Here is a 12,428-nt window from a genome sequence, read left to right on the forward strand (position 1 = left end):
GTTGAAACCCTGTCTCTACTAAAAATACAAAAATTAGCCGGATGCGGTGGTGGATGCCTGTAGTCACAGCTGCTCTAGGGGCTGTGGCAGGAGAATCGCTTGAACCTCGGAGGTGGAGGTTGCAGCAGGCCGAGATTGCACCATTGCACTCCAGCCTGGGCGACAGAGGGAGACTCCATCTCAAAAAAAAAAAGGAGTTTGTGCCACACAGAAAGAAAAGACGAGGGGTTGACAAGCAAAAGGTTGCAAGTGAAGCCAGCGAGCCATGAGAAGGTGGAGGAGGTGGGGAGGGCTGTTCGGTTTTGGAGAAAGAGGAAGAAATGGGCTTTTGTTGACTAATAGCCATTGTGGTCCTGACAGGGCAGAAGGATAAAGGTTGCAGTTGGGGGAACTTTTTGTATATTTTTTCCAGGGAGTGCCCTTAAGTTGAGTACAAGGAGAGTGGTGCTGGCAGAGAGGGGAAAGGTTGGTAATGAGTGAGGGTAGGATTACAAAGGGATGGGGAAATCTGTCCAACAAAGGCACCATGGGCCGGTTTAGGGTATTTGACTGAGACATAAAAGGGCCAAGAATACAAGTAAATTTGGGGTAGATATAAGATCCCTATGGGTGCTTTATGAAATTTGACTTGTAACATATTTAGTTTAGAGATTACGAGGTGAAGAAGCGTGACCATCTGGCTTCACAGCTGCTTTCCTGGAGGCACTGTATGGGTGAATTTGATGGATTGGGTGAGAAAGGTGTTTAGCTGAGCAAAATTCTTTTTTTTTTTTTTTTTTGAGACGGAGTCTCGCTCTGTCACCCAGGCTGGAGTGCAGTGGCCGGATCTCAGCTCACTGCAAGCTCCGCCTCCCGGGTTCCCGCCATTCTCCTGCCTCAGCCTCCGGAGTAGCTGGGACTACAGGCGCCGCCACCACACCCGGCTGATTTTTTGTATTTTTAGTAGAGATGGGGTTTCACTGTGTTAGCCAGGGTGGTCTCGATCTCCTGACCTCGTGATCCACCCGTCTCGGCCTCCCAAAGTGCTGGGATTACAGGCTTGAGCCACCGCGCCCGGCCTGCTGAGCAAAATTCTAAACAGCTTTTGGGGATGGATTCGTTGAGTAGGTGAGACACAGGTTTATTTTTTACCGGGTCCATGTGCACGGGTTAACAGAAAGAGATGAGAACCACTGGATTTGTGTGAGAAATCGAAGTGGACTATTCAGCAACTTAGGGAAGGGATGCCAGGAAAGATCAGAAACAAGGTTTGAGATAAAAGATTGGAAATTGGAGGTGGAGCGTTAAGGACAAGGGTCTCCTGGATTTGCAACTTTTGGAATTTTTTTTAAGCACAGCAAGGTTGGTCCTGTGAGAAAGGAAGAATATTTTTGGGGTAAGAAAATGTTTGGATGTGGGTCTGGTGCTGGTTTTAGTTTGGAATAGTGAGTGTGGAGAGGATGTTAGCTTTGCCACCATGGGAGTCGCTAGGGTAACCTGGTGAGGACCCGTCCACTTAGGTTGGAGAGGGGAGGAGTCTGTGATCCAGACTCAGTCCCATGGTTGTAGGGGCAGGAAAAAGTATTTGGAGAATGGACTTTCAGGCTTGGGCAAGTAAGCGTTAGGGTCCTGTCTTATTAGATGTTGAGTGAGGAGTAATGCCGGCCAAGTATCCCGTATAGAAGATGGGGAGATACAGGGAGATTCTGGAGGAAACAAGGGCGTCCACACATGAGTTAAAATGGGCTTAGGCTGAGGGCTTGCAGGGAATGGCTTGTAAACACATGAGGACCAATGGGAAAAGGGAATCACAGTGAGGACCAATGGGAAAAGTGAATTACGGGCCATTTAACCTCTTAGAGAGAGTTTGGCCCGTTGTTGCTTTAAAAGGGCATTGGCCTGTTCAACTTTTCCAGAAGATTGGAGGTGGTAAGGGATACGGAAGTCCCATTTAATGTTTAGAGCCTTTGCCAGCTGTTAGTTAACCTGTGAAACAAATGCTGACCTGTTGTCCGACTGGATGGAAGAGGGGAGTTTAAACTGGGGAATAATATGGGTGAGGAGAATAGAAGTGATGATGTGTGCCTTTTCGGTGGTGGTAGGAAGTGCTTTTCTTCATTCAGAGACTGTATTTACTATGGTCAGGAGGTACTGGACTTGTTTTATGGGAGGCATGTGGGTGAAGCTGATTTGCTAGTTCTGCCCTGGTGTCTTTGGTGTGTGGGGAGAGGAGGTGGTCTGAGAGCTCCCTGAGGGGAATTTTGAGTGCAAATGGAACATGCCTTAGTAATACCTTTGAGACTGGCAGCCATGGTGGGAGAATGTATCTAAGGTTTTGTTGTTGTTGTTGTTTGTTTGTTTGTTTTTGAGGTGGAGTCTCGCTCTATCGCTCAGGTTGGAGTGTAGTGGTGCAATCTTGGCTCACTGCAATCTCTGCCTCCCCGTTTGAAGCAATTCTCCTGCCTCAGCCTCCCGAGTAGCTAGAACTACAGGCACATACCACCATGCCCAGCTAATTTTTATAGTTTTAGTAGAAACGGGTTTCGCCATGTTGGCCAGGATGGTCTCGATCTCCTGACTTTGTGATCCGCCCGCCTTGGCCTCCCAAAGTGCTAGGATTACAGGCATGAGCCACCACACCTGGCCAAGGGTGTCTTTATCCATGCCAACTAGGAGTTATTATATGGCCTCATTTCTGTTTGTGGAAATTATCTGATAATCCCAATTGGGGTTAGTTCTGGGGACAGCTAAGGTTCCTGTTGCATTATGAGCAGCATCTTGTTGGTGAAGGCATCATGCTGTCTGCCTGGGCCTGGTGGCTGTCAGATATGTTCCCTGTCCTCCAGGGTGAGGGAGGAGGAGAGGATAACATAAATGTCATGCCGGGTAAGGTCATAAGATTGAGTGACATAGAGAAATTCCTTGTGGAAGGAGGTGGGATTTGCGAAAAAGGAGCCAGATCTCTTTTCAAGGTGAGAGAGGCTGGCTAGGGAGAAAGGAACATGAACTTGAACTATGCCTTGGGCCCCCGCGACTTCCCCCAAGAGGAGAACTTTGCAGGCCCTTTGGGCATGTGTCTGGTTTTCAGTGGAAGGGGGCTGGATACGAGATTGGGTATGACGGGAAGAAGGAAGGGAAGATGGAAGACAGGGATAAAGGGGTATGTGAGCCAAAGGGGGAGGAGGAGGAGAGGGTGGTGGAAGTTGGGCTAGTGGGGTGGTTTCATCAGTGGGATCAAAATCAGAGGAGGAGGGCTTGTCTGGAAGGGGAGGCATTTTGGCAGGCTTCTCATTTAAGAGCAGAATCTGTAAGGTGAACAGGACTTACAGAGGGAAAGGCACAAACGAAGGCAGGCAAAAGCCTGGATGTAGGGTACCTTGAACCACTTGTCATTGCGTTGGAGGAAATTTTCTAAATCACGTTAAATTGGAAGGTGAATGTTTTATTTTCCAGCCGTTGACTATTATTGTCCAATTTACATTGGGGGCTAGGCAACATTTCAAAGGAACATAAGGTGTTTGGTTTTAATGGAGTTTGCCAAGCCTAAGGCTCAGAGGTCTTGGATGTTTATACTGGGGCCAGGCCCCGTTACAGAGGAAAATAAGGTGTTCGGTTTTAATGAAATCCACGAAGCCTAGGGCTTGGAGGTTCAGGATGAGACATGTGAGAGGGGTGTTTGGAGGGGTTTTGAGGAGGCTTTTCCATATTGGGGGCTGGGAGGGAAAAAAATATAGAGGAGGGGAGTGAGCACCCCGATTCCAACCGCGAGAAGGGAAGTGGAGGAGCCGGGGCGTCCTCACAGCTCTTTGTGTTCCCTCGGGGCTGCAGTGGCTGGAGCGTGAGCGTTCTGAGGGCATCCCCGGAGAAGGCAGGCCAGGGTCATCCAGCGGTGATCAGGGAGTCCTCTTACCCAGCGCTGGGATGTTCTGGCTAACAGGCAGCAGATGGCGCTCGCAGGCAGGAGATGGCTGAAGTGGGCACAATAGGGTGTTTAGGCCTAACCTCAGTGTGCTAGGAGGACTGCTCAGGTGTTTCACGTGGCGGACTAGGTTGTGCAATCTCTGGGGGATTTTAAAAGTTTATTTTGCAATTGAGAATGGGATGTTTAGAATTTTTGTCTCCTACAGATTAAAGGTAGAGTATGGGGGAAAAAATCAAGCAAACCTAGGAGTTTAAAGAAAAGGAGAGAGAAGAAAAAGAAATGAAGATACAACAATACAGAAAGAACAGAGGGGAAAACTTTATTTATATTTAATACCTATGATGTGACATGCCCGCAGTTAGGAGCATTCATAAGCACCATCTCATATTACCCTCCAACCAAGCTACTCATGTCAGAAAAAATTAAAATTAACAAAGGTCAAGAGGGAGTAAGACATAGAAAATGGAAAGAAAACAATTTTAGAGGGGGACCCGCAAAATGATCTCAGAATTCACCCTCTGATAAGTCTTTCTTTGATCCCAGAGTGCACAAAATGTTACATGAAAAACAAATTAATATAATTAGATGTAAATTTCAAGCTTTCTATTTCATAAAGATTATAAGTCAAAATTGAGTGAGTTCAGGGACTCAGAGAAGACATTTGAAATATCTAAGAAATATCTAAGTGTGCCCAGTTTTACGGTTTTAGGCGCACAGTTTTAGATTTTTTTGCTTTTTTCTTGAGACAGGACCTCACTCTTTCACCCAGGATGGAGTGCAGTGGCGTGATCTTCACTCACAGCAGCCTCCACCTCTCAGGTTCAAGCAATCCTCCCACTTCAGCCTCCCCAGTAGCTGGGACTACAAGTGCACACTACCATGCTTGGATAATTTTTAACTTTTTGGTGTATATATATATATTCAAAGATATGTGGCCTGTCACCAAGTATTAGATGGATGTTTGGGCCAGGCGAGGTGGCTCACGCCTGTAATCCCAGGATTTTGGGAGGCTGAGGCGGGTGGATCATCTAAGGCCAGGAGTTCAAGACCAGCCTGGCCAACATGGTGAAACCCCATCTCTACTAAAAGTACAACAATCAGCCAGGCATGGTGGCCATGCCTGTAATCCCAGCTACTCAGGAGGCTGAAGCAGGAGAACCACTTGAACCTGGGCGGTGGAGGTTGCAGTGAGCTGAGATTGTGCCATTGCACTCCAGCCTGGGCGACAGAGAGAGACTCTGTCTAAAAAAAAAAACTTTGTTTAATTTCTCTTGGTAAATATCTAGAAATAAATTGTAGGATGGTAGGGATGTATTGTTGGTAAATGATTAACATATTTTTAATTTTCAATTTTTTCAGAGACGGGGATCTCATTATATTGCCCAAACTGGTTTTGAACTCATGAACTCAAGTAATCCTCCCGTCTTAGCTTCCCTGTAGCTGGCACTCCTGAGCAGCTTTAACTCTTCCAGACCTTCAGTTGGCTGGTTTTTCTTTTCTTTTCCTTTCCTTTCCTTCTTTCTCTCTCCTTCCTTCCTTCTTTTTGTAATTTGATAAACTAAATTTCAAGACTTTGGCCAAAATACAGTCTTCTCCTTTACTGAATATCTCAGTGCTCCATTTTATTTTTCCCTCACCAATTCTGCAGGAGAGATCACAAGACTATGTCCATATCTTTATTTGTAGGGGTATGATTTTCAGCTAACATAGCCACTAAGTGATTTAATTTACAATTAAATTTTATTTTCATAAAATTTATTTTACAATTAAATTTTATTTTCATAAAATTTATTTTACAATTAAATTAATGTAACATAGCCACTAAGTGATTTAATTTACAATTAAATTTTATTTTCATAAAATTTATTTTACAATTAAATTAATGTAACATAGCCACTAAGTGATTTAATTTACAATTAAATTTTATTTTCATAAAATTTATTTTACAATTAAATTAATTTAACATAGCCACTAAGTGATTTAATTTACAATTAAATTTTATTTTCATAAAATTTATTTTACAATTAAATTAATGTAACATAGCCACTAAGTGATTTAATTTACAATTAAATTTTATTTTCATAAAATTTATTTTACAATTAAATTAATTTAACATAGCCACTAAGTGATTTAATTTACAATTAAATTTTATTTTCATAAAATTTATTTTACAATTAAATTAATTTAACATAGCCACTAAGTGATTTAATTTACAATTAAATTTTATTTTCATAAAATTTATTTTACAATTAAATTAATTTAACATAGCCACTAAGTGATTTAATTTACAATTAAATTTTATTTTCATAAAATTTATTTTACAATTAAATTAATTTAACATAGCCACTAAGTGATTTAATTTACAATTAAATTTTATTTTCATAAAATTTATTTTACAATTAAATTAATTTAACATAGCCACTAAGTGATTTAATTTACAATTAAATTTTATTTTCATAAAATTTATTTTACAATTAAATTAATTTAACATAGCCACTAAGTGATTTAATTTACAATTAAATTTTATTTTCATAAAATTTATTTTACAATTAAATTAATTTAACATAGCCACTAAGTGATTTAATTTACAATTACAGTGGTAGAAAAATAGCTCTGACTTCTGAGGTTTTGTAATTTATTGTAAAAAGCTGAATACAGGACATTTAAAGTGACCTGACAAAGTCAATACAGGACTGAGGACTAATTCATTAAATATGTCTTACATGTCTTATAGGATCACAGACAGCTGGCATCCCTATTCCTGATGTGTCCCATGCACTTAGTATTGTACCTGGCATCTAATGAGTGTTCATCAAACATGTTAGAGTAATAAATACGACAGCACAGTTTCCCTATTCGGTTTTATTTTTCTGGTAACTCTTTTAAATGTATAGTCTTTACCGCTCCCTTCAAGCTGTTAATGCACAATGTTTTCAAGTTTGAAAAAGAATCAGATTTTGGACACCAAATTTGAGTGTGTCCAAGGTTCTAGGACAACCTTAGCTTTTTTCCTCCTATCACAAATATATTTCTCTATAACTATTTTTGCCAGTTTCTTTGGATAACTACATAATCATCATTAATAGTTTCAGTAATCGCCATTTCACAAGAGTTATTCAGAGACGATTTCAACTCCCTGTGCAGACACTGTTGATACAATTTCAGGCGAAATGATAAATCACTTTCCAGTGATGAGATGAGATCATGTATTCCCAAACCTTTATCTCAGGAGTAAGATGCTTTCTTTGCACAAGGTTGACTGGTGGAAGGCCACACTATTCTGGTAGATAATGGTAGATAAGTCGCTTTTCCTTTTCAGTTAGGTTTCAGTTTCTCAAAGTAAGTGGAAAATATCTCAGATATAAAGTAATAAGTAACATGTGAATAAAGTGTTACTGGGTAGGCTGAAAGACAGTAACTGATTATTCAGAAAGGAAAGACATTCCTCCTCAAACTCCCCATCATGCCATGTCTGGGTCTTTTCTTGTCCCAGCAGAGCACATTGAAGATTATAAAACAGTCTCCAGAGCTTCGTTCTGTGTGTATTTGGCAAGCACAAAAGAACTGATCGCTATGCGTGGCAGATCAGTTCATTATGGTTGGCCATGTTCCTTCGGACGTTCGTCCTTTGGGAACTTGCTGTGCTTTACAGAATCTGAAAGGGCAGGTCTCTGAAACATTACTCTGACTTGTTCTGGACTGCCTTCCGGGAAAATCTGGATGCTTGCCGTTTAAAAGCCAATGAAGCCCCTCCACGCCCTTGAAGCCCCGTAACTGCATTTCTCAACACCTCTGGAGGATCCTCCTGGCTTTCATCCTGAACGCGAGTTACCTAGGTTCACAGGCGGGGCAGGCAGCGGCGTGGGAACTACACTACCCAAAAGACACAGCGGCGGACACAGGCAGCGAGTGTAGCCAATGAAGGCCTAGCAGAGAGGCGCCTACGTGGGTTCGTACTGCGTGTGGGCGGGACTTCCTGCAACGCCCCATGGTGTTGTCAATATGGTTGAGTGGGGATCCGTTCACCCTCAGGCTGAGTCGAGACTGAGGTGAAAGAGCGGAAAAACGCGAGAAAAGGTTTCCCCGCTGTACAGAGGCTAGAGTGAGGCTCGACTGAGTCGGTTGTAGGCGTCGGTGCCTTCGTCAGCGTCCAGGTCACCGCCGCTCCCGCCCCTCTCTTCCCTGGCTGTGCTAGCGGAGGCCGTGCCGATGAACCTGACTGAGGTGGGTGCCGCGTCCCAGGGCGCCCCGCCAGACCCCTCCTCCGAGTGCCGAAGCCCCGAGGAGGGGCCCTGCAGGTCAGGCCCCTGTGTCCCAAAGAGAGGGGCGTTCTCGTGTGGGGTACCGGTGTCCGCGGTGCTGTGAGGCGGGGGAGCTCCTGTCAGGGACCTGCACTTGCGAGGCTTAGAGGCGCTGCAGAGCGGGCGGCACTGGGGAGCCCGAGCGTCTTTGTCTCCACGGAGCTGAAGGTGAGGCGGAGTCTCGCCTGGGAGGGCCGCGGAGCCGCTGAAAGCCATAGCAGGCTGTGCAGGAAGGGTTATGCCCAGAGGTGGACGTTTAAAGTTGGGGAAAACAGGATGTTAAAGTAGGACAAGGGGACCGCTGAGGAGACCCCTTGAGTTATGGTAGGGATGGGCCAGAGGAGTTGCAGTAGAGGGGAAGTGTGATGAGATTCTGGGTGGATCTCAGAGAGACAGTCGACAGGATTTCCTGGTGCATCAAATACAGCAGTGAGGGTAGTGAAGAGTCTATTCCATGGGTTTTCTTTTGGCCTGAAAATCTGATAGAATGGAGTTGGAGAAATCGGCTTAAGGAGCAGGTTTCAGAGAGGATTACAAGTTGCATTTTGGAGGACTGAGTTTTGGAAGGCAGGTCATGGTTGGCTCCATAAGCCTGACAGTCCCTTTAGACAGGTGCAGACCTGTCATAGGAAGGATTCTGGCCCGTGTCTGCAAAAACGGAGTTCTGAATGGGTTAAAGAACTGGCCTAGGCTGGAGACTGAGGTGTGAGGTGGTTTAGATTTCGGCACCTGCAGACCCAGCAGACCCCCAGGCCCACTCTGTGGAACAGCAGGAAGGTCATCCAGACTAGTGGGGAGATTGGGTCCAGACGTGGGTAGGGGTTTGTCACATCTAGTCAAGGGCCTCCAGCGATCTTCCAGCAACTGAATTTGTAGCAGGCAGGCCTGGTTGCTGATGGGACTAGGAACTGACCTGCTTGCTTATCCTCTCCCTACAACTTATTTATTTATGAATGTATAAAACATTTCTTTAACCACTAATGAACCAATATCCTTCTAAATATGTACACATAGGTCGGCAGTTAGAAATGAATGTAACCAATAGTTAAATTTATTCACTTAATAGTTGTTGAATGTTAATTTTTCTTTTTTCATTTTTTCTTTTTTTATTTTTTCGAGACGGAGTCTCGCTCTGTCGCCAAGCTGGAGTGCAGTGGCACGGTCTCGGCTCACTGTAACCTCTGCCTCCCAGGTTCAAGCGATTCTCTTACCTCAGCCTCCCGAGTAACTGGGATTACAGGCATGCGCCACCATGCCAGCTAATTTTTGTATTTTTAGTAGACAGGGTTTCAGCATGGTTGGCCAGGATGGTCTTGATCTCTTGACCTCGTGATCCACCCACCTCGGCCTCCCAAAGTGCTGGGATTACAGGCGTGAGCCACCGCACCCGGCTGAATGTTAATTTTTCTATTTGCTTGCAGTGGAAAGTTTTATGTATCACAATTGCTTAACACTGTAAGAAGTGGGAAAAATACACACCCAAAATTTCAAAACCCTTCCATGTCATTTGTGCTGAAAACTTGTACAAAATATTTAATCCAGTAGAAGGAAATTGCTGATACATAGTGTGTACTACTTACGTTTGGTGCCAATATAAGCCCTATTAGTTGGCAGTCCTTTTAATCTCTATTTTACACATAAGGACACTGAGACTCAAGGAAGTTCAATCCTCATCAAGACTGAACCCTGAGGACTTACTGTGTAGCCTGAGATAACTTTGCTCTAGTTGCAGGGCCAGAGGTGGTTGTACAGTCAGCCTGTAGGATGCTGCAATGCTGTCTTAATCCTCATGGCCTGCCTCTTCCCACAGGGTTCATAGCAGTGGCAGCAATGCTTATGGATGCTGGACAGGTGAGTGGAGAGTGTTTCCAGCTTTCACCCATCCCAGATGGTTTCAGCATGCTGATATAGGGAATGGTGTTATCCAGAGACTGTTCACCTTTTCTTCTTTCTCCCTTGGGTCCAAGGAGAGCCTGTAGTTTCACCAGACCTGGGTTCCAAACTCAGTCCCTGGTTATATAGAGTGGTTCTAGTTCTCACAACTGATGGTTTGAGATTTGGCAGGACATCTCAAACACAGGATCCAGAATGTTCAAATGCTTGGTGGTGAGACTTAGATGGGATGCTTAGAGAACTGTAGCTTAATGTTCTAGCTGGCAAGGATAAGGAGCACAGCAGCAGGGCAGGAGGTCGGGGCATGCAGGGATCAGGCATGGAATGGCAGCCTGAGGTTGTCTAGGTTTTGTTTTTTGTTTTGTTTTGTTTTTGAGACAGAGTCTCGCTCTGTCGCCAGACTGGAGTGCAGTGGCGCAATCTTGGCTCACTACAACCTCCGTCTCCTGGGTTCAAGCAATTCTCCTGCCTCAGCCTCCCAAAGTGCTGGGATTACAGGCGTGAGCCACCACGCCTGGCTAGTTTTGTATTTTTAGTAGAGACAGGGTTTCGCCATGTTGGCCAGGCTGGTCTTGGACTCCTAGCCTCAAGCGATCTGCCTGCCTCAGCCTCCCAAAGTGCTGGGATTACAGGTGTGAGCCACCGTGCTCAGTGGTTCTAGGTCTTTAATCTGAGGGGGGTAGTAGCTAGGGAAGGTTTGAGAAAGAAAAAATAGGTCATTTGGCCTAGATTCTAAGAGGCTTCCTCTGCCTGCAGAATGGAGGACAGAGTGAGGGTTAGGGAAGAACCAAGGATACCTGGGTGATAATTCCTGCCACAGTCCAGTGGAGGTTAGTCGTGGCTGGACACGAGTGGTGGCTGGACAGGAGTAGTGGCTGTGGAGGTGGAAGGGGTGGGTGGCTTCTGTAGGTTTTGATCTAGAGCAGCTCACATTTTTTGATGTACAGAGCAAGGAAGCTGGGGAGGTAGGATGCAAGAGGGAGTCAGGAATGGCCCCATAGTTTTGGCCTTGTTGAGAAGATTGGATGTTCCAGCAACTAAGATGTGGTAAATTTTGTAGTAGGAGGAGTTTTAATAGAGCATATGAAGAACCAGGTTTGGGCCAAGTCAAAAATGTTCCAGAAACTCATGTAGAGGTGCCAGGAACACACGGAAATGGAGTTCATTGGAGGTGTTCAGGATGGAGACATCTACTACATGATAGCTGGTGTGTACACCATGGTAAATCTATGAGTCAGATTTAGGAAGAAACATCTTTAGATTCTGGAGGCGATGCTGTTAGGGAGAAGGAAGGGGAAGGAAGAGGCTGAGGACTGGATCTTTCTATTGGGCACCTTGGTAGTGTTGCTGGGCATCACAAAGACAGATGAGGGAGTAGATGGACTGAGGATACGTGTGTGTGTATTTGTGTGTTTATGCTGGGGACAGCCTTTGGAAAATAAGAGACTTTTGAGCGGGAGAGGGCATGTAAGATGGATGGTGAGGCGTCTCCACAAAAGAGGTGAGGTGGTAGTGAGGTCTGGGAGGGGCTTATTACCCTGTTATGGACTCAGCAGGGTTTTGTAGCAAGTCTTGGTTGTACCTGGGTAGTTTCATGTGAACTCTGAGACTATTTTGGCAGAAGATGGGATCAGCTAGAAGCATTGCTAGGCCTGGGGTGGGGATGGCGTTGGGGAGGTCGGCGTATCTGGGCTTTGGATTAGAGCTGGGGGATAGAGAAAGTCGTGACTGCTTGTGGGACAGCATATACATGTAGAAGTGGGAGACAGCCAAGATCTGGAACTCAAAGGAGATGTGCAAGAATATGTGGGTTTGGAAAGCCGAGGTCGAAGCAAGAAACAGGACTGGGTTCAGAGACCTTCAAAGCCATGTTTCCTAAACATTGCATTCTGGTCAGTCCAGGGACAAATAGGATTCTGGCTGCATTTGTCATGCACTGCAGGATTTCATGTGCAGAGTGGCATGGTAGCAGGCCATGGAAATAATCCCGGTTGGGCTGTGGTGGTTGTTAGTGTTGGAAGAGTGGAGGTGTTGGATACATGTGGAAGGTGCCATCCAAAGCGTGAATAGAGGAGCATGAATAGATGGTTCCACCTCTGGCACTGGGCACTTAAGGGAGGAGGGTGAGTCCAAGTTTGGTTATCTGAGAGGCAAGATCTGGGTGACTCTAGGGAAATTGAGTGACAAAAGAAAGGTAGGCCCCCATGTGCCAAGTGTTTTGTTTTGTTTTGTTTTTTGAGATGGAGTCTAGCTCTGTCGCCCAGGCTGGAGTGCAGTAGTGTGATCTTGGCTCACTGCAACCTCTGCCTCCCAGGCTCAAGCAATTCTTCTGC

The 12,428-nt window shown here is 45.0% G+C and overlaps 1 protein-coding gene across 2 annotated transcripts in view; it reads left to right on the forward strand.

The window, feature by feature from the left end:
* Positions 1–7,879: 7,879 nt before the first annotated feature.
* The window catches only part of ZNF17 (zinc finger protein 17), a 10,841-nt gene continuing 6,292 nt past the window's right edge, over positions 7,880–12,428 (forward strand). The window contains exons 1-2 of one of the 2 annotated variants that reach the window (XM_011979659.1): positions 7,880–8,125; positions 10,013–10,053. In XM_011979659.1, the coding sequence (XP_011835049.1) occupies positions 10,033–10,053 (21 nt within the window). In that variant the 5' untranslated portion in view covers positions 7,880–8,125; positions 10,013–10,032. The remainder of the gene's footprint in view (positions 8,126–10,012; positions 10,054–12,428) is intronic. The other variant, XM_011979660.1, reaches the window with a different exon arrangement.

This window comes from Mandrillus leucophaeus, unplaced genomic scaffold (assembly GCF_000951045.1).
Source record: "Mandrillus leucophaeus isolate KB7577 unplaced genomic scaffold, Mleu.le_1.0 Scaffold205, whole genome shotgun sequence".
NCBI classification, from domain to species: Eukaryota; Metazoa; Chordata; class Mammalia; order Primates; family Cercopithecidae; genus Mandrillus; species Mandrillus leucophaeus.